The 17,369-nt window shown below is 42.3% G+C and overlaps 1 protein-coding gene across 2 annotated transcripts in view; it reads left to right on the top strand.

The window, feature by feature from the left end:
• Window positions 1–569: 569 nt before the first annotated feature.
• Window positions 570–17,369, top strand: part of LOC121286818 (hippocampus abundant transcript 1 protein-like) — a 51,206-nt gene continuing 34,406 nt past the window's right edge. For both annotated transcript variants that reach the window (XR_005945071.1, XM_041203874.1), the window contains exon 1: window positions 570–765. Coding sequence is in view for 1 of the 2 variants with exons in the window: in XM_041203874.1 (XP_041059808.1) it covers window positions 685–765 (81 nt within the window). In the remaining variant the exon portion in view is untranslated. The remainder of the gene's footprint in view (window positions 766–17,369) is intronic.

Below are 17,369 nucleotides of genomic sequence, written 5' to 3'. Positions count from 1 at the left end.
CCATGAATGGCCTCCACTCTGTGACACACTTGTAGAATTGTCTTCTCACACTGTGCCTGGTCTGTGGTAAAAATGGTAAGGTTTTCAAAGAATCAAACATCACAGAGGCCATTCGGCCCATTGTATTTGTGGTTTGCTAGCTCTTTGAAACAGTTATTCAATCAGTCCTCTTAGATGGATGTAAAAGGTGTCAGAAAGCAGGTGAGATGACCCCAATGTCTCAGCTTTTCCCCCATTGGAAGGCTTGTCCTTTCCCAAAATGGCGGCGATATGACGTCATTGTTTAATGACGTACCATTGTCGTTGCCCACTTACTTTCCAGTCCAGGGGCGCTGGGCCGGTTCTCGGTGATTGACGTCATTGCTGACCAATCAGCATCTGAGAAGTTCGGCCTAGCCATGGCATTGCGTGATCGACGCGGGCCAATAGAAGTGAAAGAGGGCGGGGTCGTGGCGGCAGGTAGGTGGGGTTAGGGCAGCGTGCCAGCAGGTTAGGTTGCGACACGCACGTAGGGGCCGGGAGCTGTGTGTGTGAACGCGGCTCGCGATTGGACGACCGGCGAGGTTTGGTTGAGGCAGCGGCTGACTACGGAAAATGGCGGCCGGGGTGTTTGGCGCCCGTCCGCTCCGGCCGTTTCTATGGCGATGAGGCGGGTCGGGCCGGCTCGGGCCTCGTGAGCGAAAAATGACCCAAGGGAAGAAAAAGAAGCGGCTGAACCGCAGCGTCCTGCTGGCCAAGAAAATCATCATCAAGGACGGAGGCACGGTAAGGATCAGGGTGTGGAGGGGCGGCGACACCTGGGGGAGGCCCGAGAGGGGATATCGGAGGTGCGGGGTGAGACTAGGGCGAGGGGACGTATGGGATGGAGGAAATTTGGCGAGGGGGAGGTGTTTTGTGGTGGCAGTGGGATAGGATATTTTGGGAAATGGTGAAGGTGGGATATGTATTTTAGGAGTAATAGAGGAGGTCGGTTACGTTGGTGTCTGAGTAGAGGGTATGAGGTATTTTTGAGCTGTTTGGTAGGAACGTGGTTTATAAGAACCTGAATTGGGAGGTCGACATATGCTTTGGGGGGAGCAGTAGAGTGAGTGCATATTTGGGTGGGGAGTTAAAGGGGATGAGATATCTTAGAAGTTGATGGAGGAGGTGGGATATAATGTGGGGCCAAAGAGGAGACGTTGGAGTGTGTAGGGGCTAGATAGGAGGTGGGGTATGCTTGTGGGTGGAGGGGAGTGGAATCTGTTAAAGAAGATGGATTTTTTTTTTGGTGAAGGGGTATAATGGGGAGGAGGAGTATTGGGTTGTGTGCAGATTCTCAATTGGATGATTGTGGGAGTTGGTGACAGTAGGATTTTTTTTGGGGGTGGTGAAGGGGTGAGATATATTTTGTGATTGTGGAAGTTGGATATATTGGTGCCTGATTGGAGTGTGTGAGGTATTTGGGAACTGAAAAGGAGGGGTGAGGTATAAGGGTCTTATTTAGAGGTTTGGCATTTGTTGGGGCATTTGACTGGATGGGTTGTTTTGGTTGGTGTTGAATGTCATGTGATATGGATAGGTAGGCGGAGTGCAGTATATAAAATATCAATTGCAGCAGGGGTGTGGCATCTAAGGGCTGGAGTAGAGTTCGTACTGGAAGCTACCGCAGCTAATAAAGTTTTTAGAGTTGGGGCTGCAAGTGCTGAGGGTGTGGGATTGGTGGTGGAATGGAGCGAGTCAAGTGAAGACAACAAAGGAATAGAAATGAGTAACAGTGGTCAAAGAGAGTGGAGGTCACGAGGCAAGTGCAGGGAGCTGAGGCAGAACAATGAAGACACTGAAAAAGTAAGGATATGTTTGCACCCAAAGGGACTGAGGGGGTAAAGATGGCACAAAGAACAAGGCAAAGGTGGCTTTTGAAGATGAAGGTAGGCTGAGAAGTAGCAGGCAAAGGAATATAGGGAAGGCCAGGCCAGAGTGAGCAAAGGAACTGAGAGGTTGAGCTGGTAACAATGCATGTGAATTTGGAATGAGGGGTACAGAGAAATGGGTATGTGGGTTTAGTGGTGAATGAGCATAAGAAAGTACATTGGTGGACTTGGTACAAAAATAAAAATTGCTGGAAAAACTCAGGCCTGACAGCATCTGTGGAGAGAAAGAATTAATGTTTCAAGTCCAGATGACTTCTTTAGAACTAAAGAGAAGTAGAAATGTGGTGAAATATAAGGGGGGGGGGTGTTGGGACAGATGAAGCTGGATAGAAGGCCAGTGATAGGTGGAGGCAAAGGAGAGATTGCAAAAGGTCGAAGGGGTGTTGATGATGGTGATACTGGCTAAAGGAGGTGCTAATGGTGACATTAAGAGTAGAAAGCAGAATGAGCCAGTGACAGATGGCCCTAGTGGGTGTGTGGTGGGGGAAGGGGACGGTGTGGGAGCAAGGATCAAAATAGGCTGGAAGGTGGGGATAAAGCAGTGAATGGAAATAAATTTTAAAAATAATAATAGAAATAGGTGGGGGGGATGTGTATATATATAAAAATTAAAAAAAATAAATATTTGAAAAAAGGAAATCAAAATGGAGTGAGGATGGAGGAGAGAGTTCATGATCTGAAGTTGTTGAACTCAATGTTAAATCTGGAAGGCTGTATAGTGTCTAATTGGAAGATGAGATGCTGTTCCTCCAGTTTGCGTTGAGCTTCACTGGAGCATTGCAGCAGGCCAAGGGCGGTCTTGAGAGCAGGGTGGTGCGTTGAAATGGCAAGCGACAGGAAGATCTGGGTCATGCTCGCGGACAGACTGAAGGTGTTCCAAACGCAGACCACTTTGCGGAACACCTTCGGTCTGTCCGCAAGCATGACCCAGACCTACCAGCCGCTTGCCATTTCAACACCCCATCCTGCTCTCATGCCCACATGTCTGTCTTTGGCCTGCTGCAATGTTCCAGTGAAGCTCAACACAAACTGGAGGAACAGCACCTCATCTTTTGATTAGGCACTGTACAGCCTTCCAGACTTAACACTGAGTTCAACAACTTCAGATCATGAACTCGCTCCAATAACTTCAGTTCCTTTACCATGTGTACCATTATCTTTAAGAATTCAAAGTCTTACTGTTCTTTTTATAGCTAAACATCTCCTTCACCTCTATGCTCTTTATCTCTTGTAAGCCTACTAGATTTTGGCTTGTTAACTTTGTGGTTTGCATATTCCTTGCCTCTGGACCAACATGTTAGTGAGGGTGGTTGCACATAGCAGCTCATTAACTTTTGACTTCGTGGAGAACACTGTTCCGTGTGTTAGGAAATTGCATTTAGGAATATTTGATTCCTGCTTTTTTGGAATTTTGTGATCTAAAAAGAACGATATTCACTTATATGTAGTAGCGCCTTCCATAACCTCAGGACATCACAAAGCAATTTACAATTAATGAAGTACCTTTGTAATGTAGAAATCGCAGCAGCCAAAATGCATTTAGCAAGCTGCTACAAACAACAATGACCATACAATGTCTTAATGATGTTGATTGAGTGATTTGATATTGACCAGGGCACTGAGGAGGACTCCCCTGTTCTTTGAACAGGGCCATATTTTGCATCCATCTGAGAGGACAGACAGAACCACAGTTTAATGTTTTGTCTGAAAGAAGTATTACACAGCAGGCTGTGGCCTGGTATGTGCTGCCTGAAAGGATGATGGCAGCAGAGTCAGTAATAACTTTTGAAAACAGAGTTAGATAAATAGTTAAAGGAGAAAAATTAACAGGCCTGTGGGGAAAGCAGGAGAGTGAGGTTAACTGGATTGCTCTGTCAAAGAGTCGGCACACTGAACTGCACAGCCACCTCCTGTACTGTACCATTCTATGATTCTAGTCTTGTCTGAGAGCTGGATAACCTGACCAGTGATGACTCTAAGAGCCTGTTTGTAAATAGTTTTGTGTCAGGATCTACTACTAGAATTGCCAACTCAGGTTGCATTATTGTTTAATAAGAGCAAAGGAGGATATGCTGATCAGGTGGGAGGAGGCTCATGTGGAGCACCTAAACTGGCATAGACCAGTTGAGTGGAATGGCCTGTTTCTGTGATGTTCAAACTATATATTGCATATCTGATTTGGAGTATATATTTAAAGAAAACTAAGGTTATTAAGTACTGAAATTAAACATGCTAAGTACTGGAAGCATCCAGCTGAGGCAGCATTCGAACAAATAAAAACAGTATTTTTAATAGTACCATTTTATAATAAGGAAAAGGAAGCAGTGCTGTAGGAATAATTTTTTCTCATCCTCTAGGGTGACGTATTTGGCCTCTATCTCCCAACAGTGGCATGATTAAACTTTCAATGTAAAATATTCCATATTTTCCTGCATCACTCAGCCTCCGTAATAACTAATAAACTTGGAAGGAAACACCTAGGCTAGTAGATCTGGTAACACCTGTGGAGAGAGAAACAGTTAACGTTTCAAGTCCTTATGACGCTTCTTCGGAAGAAGGGTTATACCGATTCAAAACTTTAACTCTGTTTCTCTCTCTCCAAATGTTGCCAGAACTGAGTTTTTCTAGCATTTTCTGTTTTATTTCAAATTTCCAGCATCTGCAGTATTTTGCTTTTTACCTAGCTCGCAGATGTGTTTTGGACCTGCTTGTCCCCCTATTTTGCACCATGGTTCCGAACTGAGAAGCCTTTTTAGTGGTGTCATAGATGAGTTCAGTCACTGTGTGGATTAGCAGTAAACCAGCGGGGCTGCATTTGTGTGGGTTGCTAATGAAAAGGAATTCCCGCAAGCAGGATTCACTACTGACCCAATCTAGTCTTCAGTCTATATGCCTTGTACTAGGTTGCAACTTATTTTCTCTCTCTCTCTCTTCCAATTAAAGATCAAACAATTAAAGGGAATTCTGATAAAGGCTGATGGTCTTTGTCTATCTGAGGTTGTTTTTAATATTGTGGTTTAGACAATTCTGTACTAACAGTGTAACGGGATTCAGTTAATATTAGATGAAAACAAAAAACTGCGGATGCTGGAAATCCAAAACAAAAACAGAATTACCTGGAAAAACTCAGCAGGTCTGGCAGCATCGGCGGAGAAGAAAAGAGTTGACGTTTCGAGTCCTCATGACCCTTCAGCAGAACTGAGTATTAGGACAGGGGTGAAACGTAAGCTGGTTTAAGGAAACCCTTAACTCGAAACGTCAACTCTTTTCTTCTCCGCCGATGCTGCCAGACCTGCTGAGTTTTTCCAGGTAATTCTGTTTTTGTTTCAGTTAATATTAGCATAGATGAGGTTATTCATGTGGTGTGTTGCAGTTTTGTTATATCAGTTCCACAACCTGTCCAGTTGAATATTCCAACAATCTCTTCATCACCCTTGAACAAAAAGATGCGTAATAAATTAAGCGACAGGAAAAGTTCAAGTACATTAAAATTGTTGTGAAAGGGCCATGTTGATGAGACCCCCTCTGTGTTGGAAAATTCAAATATTTAGTTGCTCCATTGGGATCAGGTAGGGGAACAGAAATCTTTTATTTTGGGTGGTGGTGGAGAGGGATGTCGGGTGCAGGAATTGCCACTGATTTAGAAACAAAGCAGACACACTCAATAAGTTGGATAAAAACAAAAAAACTGTGGATGCTGGAAGTTGGAACCTGTTTCTGCTGTTGATGTTGCTGCACAGCATGGAGTGATGCTTTGCTTCATCTTGCTATGGATGTTGGGTAAAATTGCCTCATTGTTGCTGGTATTGTACTCTCTCATTTACTCCAGATATCGGGTTCAGATTAAAAATATTTATCCATTTGTTTTACTTAATCTATTCATTCCGGGGTGCCGGCATTACCCTGCTCCGCATTGCCTCTTGAGAATGTGATGGTGGTGAGCTGCTCAAGTCCATGTGGTTTAAGCACACTCACAGTGCTGTTACATAGGGAGATCTAGGATTTTAATATAGCCATGATGAAGGAATGGCTGAGGTATAAATAAACCAAGATGATGGACTTGGAGTTTATGTTCCCATGAAGCTCCAATGCCCTCATTGTTCTAGATGGTGGATGTTGTGGGATTGGGAGTTTTAGTTACTTGGCCTAAAATCTGCAAAAAGCAGTACATCACAGTCCTGCCTTTTGATAGATTTATAAAACAACCTGGCTATGCTCCATTACTGTGGACAGTATATTGCAAAACCATGAACTTTATGCAAAAACACCAACAACTTCCACATTTACGTTGATGGCACACAACCAGACTTCACCACTATCTCTCTGCACCCTTTCACTGTCTGATTTGTCCAACATCCAGACCCAGATGAGGTGAAATTTCCTCCAGCTAAATATTGGGAAGACCAAAATCATTGCCTTCAGACCTGTCACAAACTCAATTCTCTAGCCATTGACTATACCCCCTCTCATGCCACTGAGGTTGAAGCAGACTATTTTACTCTGAACTGAGCTTTCATACACCGCTCCGTTGCCGAGACCATCTATCTACTTCCACCTCTGTAACTGCCAGCCTCCATCCATCCCTCAGCTCATCTGCAGAAACCCTCATCTATGCCTTTTTTTAACCTCTAGTATTGACTACTTCAGTGTTGTCCTAGCTGGCCTCCCATCTTCCACAGTCCATAATCTTGAACTTATCCAAAATCCTACTGTCTGTATCCGCATCACCCCAATGCTTACTGAATGGCATTGACCCCTGGTTAAGTAACATCTCAAGATTTTCTTTTCTGGCTTTCAAATCCTTCTACAGCCTTGCCCCTCCTTATCTTAAAAACACCTCCAATGTGCCTTCAAATTCTCCACAGTCCTTCAGTTTTGTTCTCTCGGGCCTCCTTAGTTTTCATGGCTCCACTATTGGTGACTTCAGCTTTCTAGACCCTAAGCTGTGGAATTTACTCTGTAAATCTCTCTACTTCCCTGCTCCTTTGAGACACTCCTTAAGCTTCTTGACCAAATTTTTTTTTATCACCCATGCTAATATCTCTTCATGTGGCTCTGTGTCAATTATTTTTGACAGTGTTGCTGTGAGGAGCCTTGGAATTTTTTGCTACATTAAAGATGCCATATAAATACAAATTGTTATGCGTTGAGGGGCTTAGGAATATGACAAGCAGCTTACATGGTCACCCTAAGCTCCACAAGGATATTTCCACACAATAAACTGTCCGTACCCACACCCAACTGTCCCTTTAAAGGCTTTGTTCTTGAATTCTGCCTGAGACCCATTCAAGCACTAGGAGGCACAAGATGATAGTGGTGGGGGTGGGGGGTGGTTGCAGGCAGGAAAGTGGAATTAAGGCACAGTCAAATCAGCCATCATAATGAATGATGGAGCAGTTTCGAGGGGCTTAATGGCCTACTGCTCCGATTTCTTATGACCTTAGTATTATAATGCTCTGCAAAAGTGTACACATTTCTGGAATGACAAGGGCCTTTGGCTAAACAGTTCTACTTACTTTTAATTGATCAAGCATAATACCTAATTTCCTCTCCAAAAATTATCTAATTATCTATTGAGCCAAGTTGCACTGTCTGCTTCAATAGATTTCCTAGTTATCTATTCAGTAAATCCTCCTGGCTCTGATTATTCTGAAGTTTCTGACTTTTTGAAAAACAAATCTTTCCCTTCATGGGAAACAACTTGGCTTGCTTTGCTTTATCAATTTCTTTCCTAACCTTGAAAATCTTAGCTCACATCTAAGCTTCCCTTATACAAGGAAAAACCCATTTTAGTCCTGATTCCTGGAGTTGTTATCGCTTGCCTCTGCTTTCTAAAAGGCGGTGATATTTTTCCCATGATTAGGTGATTGGAATTGCATGTAGAACACTGTATTGGGTCTTGCCAATCTTTAAATCTTCACATCAGGTGCTAATATTTGCAAAGAGCCCAACCTGATTTCTCATGCTGTAGGAAACGGTCGTGACTCCACCTAGCATCTGCTGAAGTGGTTAGCGTAGGTCAGGAACTAAGCACGCTGGAATTGAACCCATGCCCTCCTGCTCAGTGTTACTTTTTGTTTTTGCTCCAACTCTCAGTGCTGCCCATATGTTGAACAGCCTTGAACTCCGTCCTTAAAACAAGACATTTTCAAATAATATTTGCACAGCTTCAACTTTGTTTTCCATTGGAGAATCAACATCAAGGTTCTATCTCGCTGGTCACTGGGGCCAAACTGGTAGCAAGAGGGGATATGTTTAAACATGAAGCTAGGCATGCTCCAATTGACTGATATATGGCAAACAATTACAACTGTCTAAAGAGCCATGAATTTCTCTGCAAATCTCTCTTAACTCGACCACTGAATCTTCTTGAATCACATCTCATATCATCTAAATCACCAAGAAAGTGACTTTAACACTACAGATATTACAGTATGCCACTTCATAATAAAGAGCTCCATTTCAACCAAACTCTTACTCTGCCAATAAATTTAATAATTTTCCACACAAATGTGTTACATATGCATAATGAGTGGTAGAGACTGAATGTAAAATTCCTGAATACCAGGATTAACACTCAAGTTAGTTGTGAATTATGCAGTTGCTTTTTCCTAATCTAGACACTGCAAGTTAAGTGCTAAGGGAGTTCTACATTCTCAGAGGCGGTATTTTTCTAATGAAGCATTAAACTAAAGCACCCTCTCTGCCTGCATGGGTGGACCTTAATGATTCCATGATACTATTTGAAGGGCATGAAGTTCTTCTGGTGTCCTGGTCAGCACTACTGCCTTGGCAATGTGCGTGGCAACCCCCCCCCCCCCCCGCAAAAGTAAAAACAGATCAACTGCTGTTGTGGGACCTTTCTTGTTTAGCAACTAAACAACAAAAATTGGCACTTCAAAGATCATGAATTGGCTGAGAGCTGCTTTGGGAGACCTGATGGTCATGTAAGATATTGGAGAAGTGTAAATTTGTTGCTTGCACTCTTCACCCCGCTGCACCCATCCCCCTCCAAAAAAAAACCACCACCACCAAAACAAAATTTTATTTGAAGAGCCTTTAACGTTTTTGGAAGCTGTATTGAAGCATCATACAAAGACAATTTCTTGATTTTTTTGCTTCCTTCCAGAATCATGTTTTTCATTGTGACTAGGGTGAAGGGCCATGGATGGAATGAGTCAATAATGCCATGGTTGTATTTAAAAAGCCTGAGTTACAGAGTTTTGAGGAAAGAGTAAACTAGAGTAGGAAGCAATGAGGATGCAGGGAAGACTGAATATGACATGTTTGGAGCTTACAATGAACAAAAGAGTTCCAAAGAGCACTGAACATTGTCATGTTCTGTCTTAGGATAATTCCTATCTCTCGTACATGATTCTTAAGCCACTTACTAAGCAAGAGTAGCCAAAGTTATTTCCCCCTGCCTCCGTCATGGTTTTTTTAAATCTTGTGTCCCTTCACCCGTCTTGGCTGCAACCAAGATTAAAGAGGAGGCAGTGCCATATTGGTATTGTCACTGGACCAGAGACTCAGGGTAATGCTCTGGGGACCTGGCAGATGTTGAAATTTGAATTCAATAAAAATCTGAAATTAAAAGTCTAAATGATAATCCTTAAACCATTGTCAATTGTTTGTTGTTAGTGGAAATCTGCTGTCCTTACCTGGTCTGGCCTACATGTGACTCCAGACCTACAGCAATATAGTTGACTCTTAACTGCCCTCTGAAATGGCCTCTCAAGTTGCAATTGTATCAATCCGTTGAAGTCTAAAATGAATGGAACCGGACGGACCCCCGGCATCAACCTAGGTACCGGAAACAACAATACCAAACTCAGCCTTGTCAACCCTTACTAACATCTGGGGGCTAGTGCCAAAATTGGGAGAGCTGTCTCACAGACATAGTCATACTCACAGAATCATACCTTACAGACAATGTCCCAGACACCATCACCACCATCTCTGGGCATGTCCTGCCCCAATGGCAGGGCAGACTCAGCAGAGGTGGCAGTATACCTACCCATGCACCCTTAGCTGATGAATCAGTACTCCTCCATGTTGAACATGGTTTGGAGGAAGCACTGAGGCTGTCTTGGGTGCAGAATGTACTCTGGTTGGGGGACTTCAGTACAAGGCAACGAAGTCCAGTTTTCACATTGAGGATACCCTCCATCGTGTTGTGTGTCGTTACCACCATGTTAAATGGGACAGATTTTGAACAGATCTAGCAACTCAAGGCTGGGCATCCATGAGGTGCTGTGGGCCATCAGTATCAGTAGAATTGTACTCAACTACAATCTGTAACATTATGGCCCAGCATAGCCATTACCATTACCATCAAGCCGGGGGATCAACCCTGGTTCAATGAAGAGTGCAGGAGGGCATGCCAGGAGCAGCACCAGGCATACCTAAGCATGAGGTGTTAACCTGGTGAAGCTACAACACAGGACTACTTGTGTGCCAAACAGCATAAGCAGCAAATGGTAGACAGAGCTAAACGATTCCACAACCAACAGATCAGACCTAAGCTCTGCAGTCCTGCCAGTTGTGAATAGTAGTGGGCAATTAAACAACTCACTGGTAGAGGAGGCTCCACAAATATCCCTATCCTCAATGATGGGGGAAGCCCAGCACATCAGTGCAAAAGATAAGGCTGAAGTATCCTCAACAATCTTCAGCCAGTGGTGTGGAGTGGATGATCCATCTCGGCCCCCTCTGGAGGCCCCCAACATCACAGATACCAGTCTTCAGCCAATTCGATTCACTCCACGTGCTATCAAGAAATGGGCCCTGACAACGTTCTGGCCATAATACTGAAGACTTGTGCTCCGGAACTTGCTGTGCCCCTAGCCAAGAGGTTCCAGTTCAGCTACAAGAAGTGTTACCTACCTGGCACTGTGGAAACTTGCCCAGTATGTCCTGTACACAAGAAGCAGGACAAATCCAACCTGGCCAGTTACCGCCCCATCAGCCTACTCTCGATCATGAGTAAAGTGATGAAAAGGGTCATCAACAGTGCTATTAAGTAGCACTTACTTAGCAATAACCTGCTCATGGATGCTCAATTTGGGTTCCATCAGGGCCAGTCAGCTCCTGACCTCATTACAGCCTTGGTTCAATCATGGACAAAAGAGCTGAGCTCCTGAGGTGAGGTGAGAGTGACTGCCCTTGACATCAAGGCAGCATTTGACTGAGTCGGGCATCAAGGAGCCCTGGCAAAACTGGAGTCAGTGGGAATCATTGGCGGTTGGGGGTCAGAGGCTAGGAATTCTGCGGTGAGTAACTTACCACCTGACTCCCCAAGGCCTGTCCACCATCTACAAGGCACAAGTCAGGAGTGTGATGGAATATTCTCCACTTACCTGGATGAGTGTAGCCCCAACAACATTCAAAGAAGCTTGACACCATTCAGGACAAAGCAGCCCGCTTCATTGGCACCCCATCCACAAACATTCACTCCCTCCACCACAAAGGCACAGTGTGTACCATCCAGAAGATGCACTGCAGGAATTCACCAAGCTCCCTTAGGCAACACTTCCAAACCCATGACCGCTAGCATCTAGGGCAAGGGCAGCTGATAGATGGGAACACAACCACCTGGAAGTTCCCCTCCAAGCCACTCAGCCTCCTGACTTGGAAATATATAGCCGTTCCTTCACTGTCGTTGAGTGAAAATCCTGGGATTCCCTCCTTAACAGCACTCTGACTGCAGCGGTTCAAGAACGTAGCTCACCGCCACCTTCTCGAGGGCAATTGGGAATGGGTGAAAAATGTTGACCCAGTCAGCGATGCCCACATCCCATAAATTAATTTTAAAAATGACAAATTTACTTAGCCATTTTGCATTATAGATGTGGATACAAGAATGTGTAATAAAAATATATAATAAAGTCAATAAATATGATTTTAAAATGGGATTTAAATTATGCCTGTGTTCCCTGGTTCAACTATTCCTTATCACCTAAGCTCAATTCATCTGAAGCCAACACCTTGATCTGCTGTTTCTTTGTTTGCCATGGGAAGTTGACTAGTGCTGCTTAAATCTTTTGAGTTTTATTTGCAAGGTTTATGCTGATGTGCATACTGCCACACCATGCTGGAATGGAAAGTGGCCAAACCACTCTTATCTAAAATGTTTATTCCTCTGCATTGTTTGAATATTGGATAGGGATTATATTATAATCGGCTGTGTGTCTTGAGGCTGTAGTACATTTGAGAGATTGAAGCTGAAGTAACTTTGTGCTGACTCCCCATCCTCCTGAGCAATTTACAATCTTGGGCATACTCCCAAATATTTATTGTTTGAGAATTATCCTTTTCTAGATTCATTGAGACCGAGGAGCATGTATTTGTATTTTAATGTTTTGAAACAAGAAAACTGATGTCTTCCAACTAGATATGAGTGAGTGAGCTGGCAGCAAGTGCAGCTTTTGCAGAGAAATTATGTACTCTGACGCTGTTAATACTTCCCTTCATATTAAATGGAAGATGATATAGATACCTGGAAGTGTAATTCAGGGATGTGTCAGATTGTAAACTAGAAGAGCAAACATTTGAATGGTTTGTAGCTGTCATCTGAACCTGCAGATTGGATTTCTGCTCTCGAATTGCTGTAGGTTATTTATTGCTTTTGACAATCTGTGAATGCTATAGAGCGGTTTTATTAAATTCTTCGGCTGCTTTAGTGGTGGCAGTGTGGATATTGGCTCTTCAATGTTGGTGTGCTGTTATGTTTGTACTGAATAATTGCTAACCACAATACTTACTGGAAGCTTAAGCGCAATGGATGGTGAGAGGTCATCGACCCGAAACGTTAACTTTGTTTCTCTCTTCACAGACCCTGCATGATCTGTGTATTTTCAACATTTGTTGTTTTTGTTTCTCTGATTTCCAGAAACTGCAATATTTTGATTTTGTTCCTTTGTAACCTGCTCATGTCACCATGCCCTTATCTTCCTGTAATATTCCTCCACTGAGATATCATATGGATGATAAGAGCCTAATTTTTATTTTGGGCAGCCTCTGAGCAAACCTGAAGTGGCTTAATGTTCTACCTCAATGGGAAAATGGAGTGGGTGTGCAGTACAATTTTTAATCATTAATTTTATGCTCCCTATTCTTTCTGAAATTGACTGAGTTATAGTTCCATGGTAGCTGGTTACTTTCTAGAAGTGGTCATTATTCATATTTGCATGCAGACAGTGTGTGATTGCAAACTATTCAGATCCCAGCAATCCTAACTGAACCAGGACTATGCTGCTCTTACTCAACATTAAAACCCAAGAGTATGTACAGACTTTTTGTCGCAGAGATCATTGCATATGATTTGGATCTTGGGACCCTGACAAATTTGTACCCTTCCTGTCCCAGAGCTGTTGAAGCTAATTTAGCATTCCTATAGTCCCCTGAACAACAACGGCTAATTGAGCGTAGGTCAGGGATTTAAGTTGGGACTTTGCTAGTACTTGAGTCTCAGTTACTTACTGAGTTGTTGGACAGGTAATTTATTTTTGGTGTTTTAAATTGAGAGCGAATATAAATTGAACTACTTCTGAAGCTGCAGTGATGGACGAAACTGGAGGGTGACAGCATAGGCTCTATATCCTTCGCTCCACTGCCCTTCTCATCTTGGTCATGCTGGTGTGTGCAAGCAGAGGCCAGAAGGGAGGCATGCTTGGGTGCCCTTGCATTCCTACAGTCAGTGGTCAGTTCAAGTTGGCATTGATGAAGGTGACTTCACCCTTCTAGACTGCAGATGCTGTGTAGTACAAAGGATCAAGGGAGAAAATTAAATATAGCGAAAAATTGAGTAGGGGGGAAAGAAGAGTAGGATTACATTTTTGAAGGGGGGAGAGTTTAAAATAGCAGGAATTTATGCAGATTTTTTTCACACCGATTTTAGGCAGAAAGACTTGCATTTGTAGAGCTCCTTTCATGACATGAATGTACCAGGGAGCTTTACAGCAAATTATGTACTTTTGAACTATAGTCTGATGTAATGCTGGAAACAAGGCGACTAATTTTTACACGACAAGAGCCCAAAAACAGTAATGAGCAAAATCATGTAATCCTTTTCCTAGTATGGTTGGTTAAGGGATAGGTATTGGTCAAGAAACCCCTGAGACCTCCCCTGCTCTTCAAAACGCGATCTTTTACTTCTAGCTGAGAGAGTAGACGGGGATTTCCATTTAGTATCTCGTCTGAAAGACATTTCAAATAAGTAATAACTGTATTTAATATTTGTGATTTTCTTATTTTGTTTTTAAAGATGCAGCACTCTGAGATAATTATGAAAATTCAAGTTGCAAAGACTGTCAGTTTTAGAAATCTAAAAAGAAAAAAAATTGGGGGAGGATTTTAAAATCCAGAAATCTATTGGTGATATAGTTTTTAAAAACTCAATGAAAAAACATGGGCTCCAACTACCCAGTACATTGTTACAATATAGCCAAGGATAACATGGGAGAGTGCATTACAAAATTGCTGTGTAGTGGTTTTAAGCTTGTAATACACTCTGCAGGACTTCATAAATACATCAGTAATTTACTGTGAGTTGTATAGTTTTCCTCTCCAGATTCAGGCAGTGGTTCTCTTCACCTTGGAATCAGTGCCTTAATGGTTAATTAATTTTTAGTAATTGTGCTACCATCAGCTGTAACTCACTCAGAATGTGAAACTCCTCTACTCCCTTAGTCTCCCTGTCCTTCTACCATCCACAGACTTTAAAAATCCACACTTGGCATTACTTATTCACCACTCTTGATTTACTATGCCCTTTGACTTAATCATTTCATCATTATAATAGTCATGCAGTAAATTACTTTTGAAGTGCACCGACTTATTCTGGCCCCTTGCACATCCCCAATTTTAATCTTGCCACCTTGGTGGCTGTGCCTTCAACTGCCTGGGGTCCAAGCCCCAGAATTCTCTCCGTAAACCATACAAGACTTCTTAGACAGTGCAGTACTAAGTTAGGTGCTGTAGCCTGAGATGTTGGTTAAATCCATAGAGTTTGGACCCAAAGGTGGAAGAGCTGACTTGAGCTGATACATGACATTCTCTATAGTGAGCTCTGGATCTTTGCCTGACTTAATCAGTTTCAAAAGAGTGTCTTTCCTTGACCATTTGAATTATTGTACCATGCATGTGCCTGAATGAGGATCTTATTTTGGTTCATGATTTACAATAGGTGATTGGATGACAGGTGTGGCCAGTGATACCTTTTCTCTCTTTGAAACCCCCCTCCCTCTCCAATGTTCTTGTATTGGTGCTCTCTTTGCAGATCTGGTGTTTACTGAGCTGTGATCTTGCTGCTTCAGACGAAGAGCTCATTTTGTGGGAAATTGGTGTGAGCTGCAAGTTTTTGATATGGCATCTAGGAGCTCCAAAGAGTTGCCCTGTTGTTTTGGGCTGTTCGTGTGAGCCGTACTTTAATTGCTGGTGTACTATACTGCTGAATGATGGCCTTTATGGAAAAATATAAATGTAGAGTGAAAGACATTAATTTGTTAGAGGTGCTGACCTTCAAAATCCAACATTTTTATAAGTTTGTTAGTAGATTCATAAGCTTCTGTTTTGCTGCTTGTTGTTATAAATTAAAGTAGAATTTCTTCCACTTTATACACTGCACCACAGTGATTTTACATGTCAATATGGAGGTGCTGCCAGCAGTTTCATAAAATAAGATGCTCAATTTGTTTCATGCACCTCCACTTTCTACTTCTGCCCTGAAGTCACTTGCTTGCACTGGGGTATTATTTAATAGACACTGGCTACAATATCTGAACCACGAGACTGTAGTAATCATCGAAGACCCCATGGCGATTGAATGTGGGAGCTTCTCGTCTATACAGTTTGATATTACTTATTTTGGTATCAGCTGTGGCTCAGTTCGTAACATTGTCATCTCTGAATCACAAGGTTTCAGGTGCAAGTCCTACCCCAGGGCTTGAGCACAAAAATCAAGGTTGACTTTCCAGTGCAGTGTTGAGGGTGTGCTGCTCTGTCTTTCGGTTAAACGGAAGCCCCATTTGTCTTTTTGAGTAGGTGTGAAAGATTCCGTGTCAGTTTTTCGAAGAAGAGCAGAGGAATTATCACAATTTTTACCCCTCAATCAACATCACAAAAACAGATTATCTGGTTACTATCATTGGCTGTTAAGCACTTTGAGACATTGTGGTCAAGTTTTTTTTTGTATGCTGGGTATCTCATTTAACAATACTAACATTGAGTATTTCTAGAAATTGTAAAATATGCATTTGTAATTGAAATGGAACGTGTGACTTTTAAATGTTGAGTATAAAATTGATGCCACTCGGAGCTATTCACCTTAACACTCTTTCCTGTGCCCATGGGAATTATATATTTGGTGATCAAGCACAGTATTCTATTTACTGTCTGCAAATACTTCAGTCTGCAGTGGAATTAATATTATGCTGATTAGTTACAGCAAGCAGCATGTAAAGTTGTTTTCCCTTCTAGAACAGGAGCGCTGGTTGATTTTAATCCCATCCCCCTTCAGTTGGTGGAGTGAGAGGCCAGTTGCAGCCAGCGACCTCTGCATGTACCAGGGATCAAACCATTATCTTGTGGATATGTATGGCCCAGTGTCACACCATGCAGAGGATTGTTTTAATACATTGCAAACTGAATGTTTTTGTGTAATTCTAGATTCTGTTACCTGAAAGGTCTAACTCGCTTGCAGAGACACTTGAACTTTTGTATAAAACTACCTTTCAGCTGTAACTTAGGGTATGTAGATGGATAGAAGTTTGTTAACACCAAGGTGTTGGATAAATTTACCTATAAACTGTTCCACATGATTTTTTAAAAATGCTTTAGTATTTCTAGGGGGGTGTGATTCTGCCTGTTCTTCACAACAATTGACTGGGACATCGGGCAGTTTTGAAACATTTTGTCGGAGGAAACAAAAGTTGTGATATGCCAAAGAAATTTGAAAGTTTTTTTTCAGATTTCTCAGCTAACAAGCTGTACCCATTTTGAAAATGTATGCCCCTTTTCAAAAAATAACTAGCAGTTTTTATGTAGAACGATATTAGAGGAAAACCAAATGTTAGCATTAATGAGGTTTCACTGAAGCAGAACAGTGCAAATACAATAGTGATGGTTGCTGTTAAGTTTTTTTATATTTATTTCACTTTTTTGCTCAGATTTTATTGAATCTGCTTGTCTGTGCTGGTTCGTTGTTGGAACTGACTAAACTAAAAAAAACCCAAAGTAAAGAACCGATGTTAAGTTTTAGTTGAATTCTCTTTGACCCTTTGATTTGTTATTGATTATTTCTGTTCAAGAGCAAATGTCCAATCTTAGTTTAAACAGAAATGAACTGGCTTTATATGACCTGTGAACTGATTGTTTAGAAGTCAGGATCCTTCAATCATAGTGCAATGCACCTTTACTGGTGCATGTGAACCATTATAGTGCATAGGTGGATTCCTGTTG

The sequence above is a fragment of the Carcharodon carcharias genome, chromosome 14, assembly GCF_017639515.1.
Source record: "Carcharodon carcharias isolate sCarCar2 chromosome 14, sCarCar2.pri, whole genome shotgun sequence".
NCBI lineage: Eukaryota > Metazoa > Chordata > Chondrichthyes > Lamniformes > Lamnidae > Carcharodon > Carcharodon carcharias.
The sequence above is the reverse complement of the archived record's forward strand: the minus strand, read 5'-3'. Positions and strand labels throughout refer to the sequence as shown.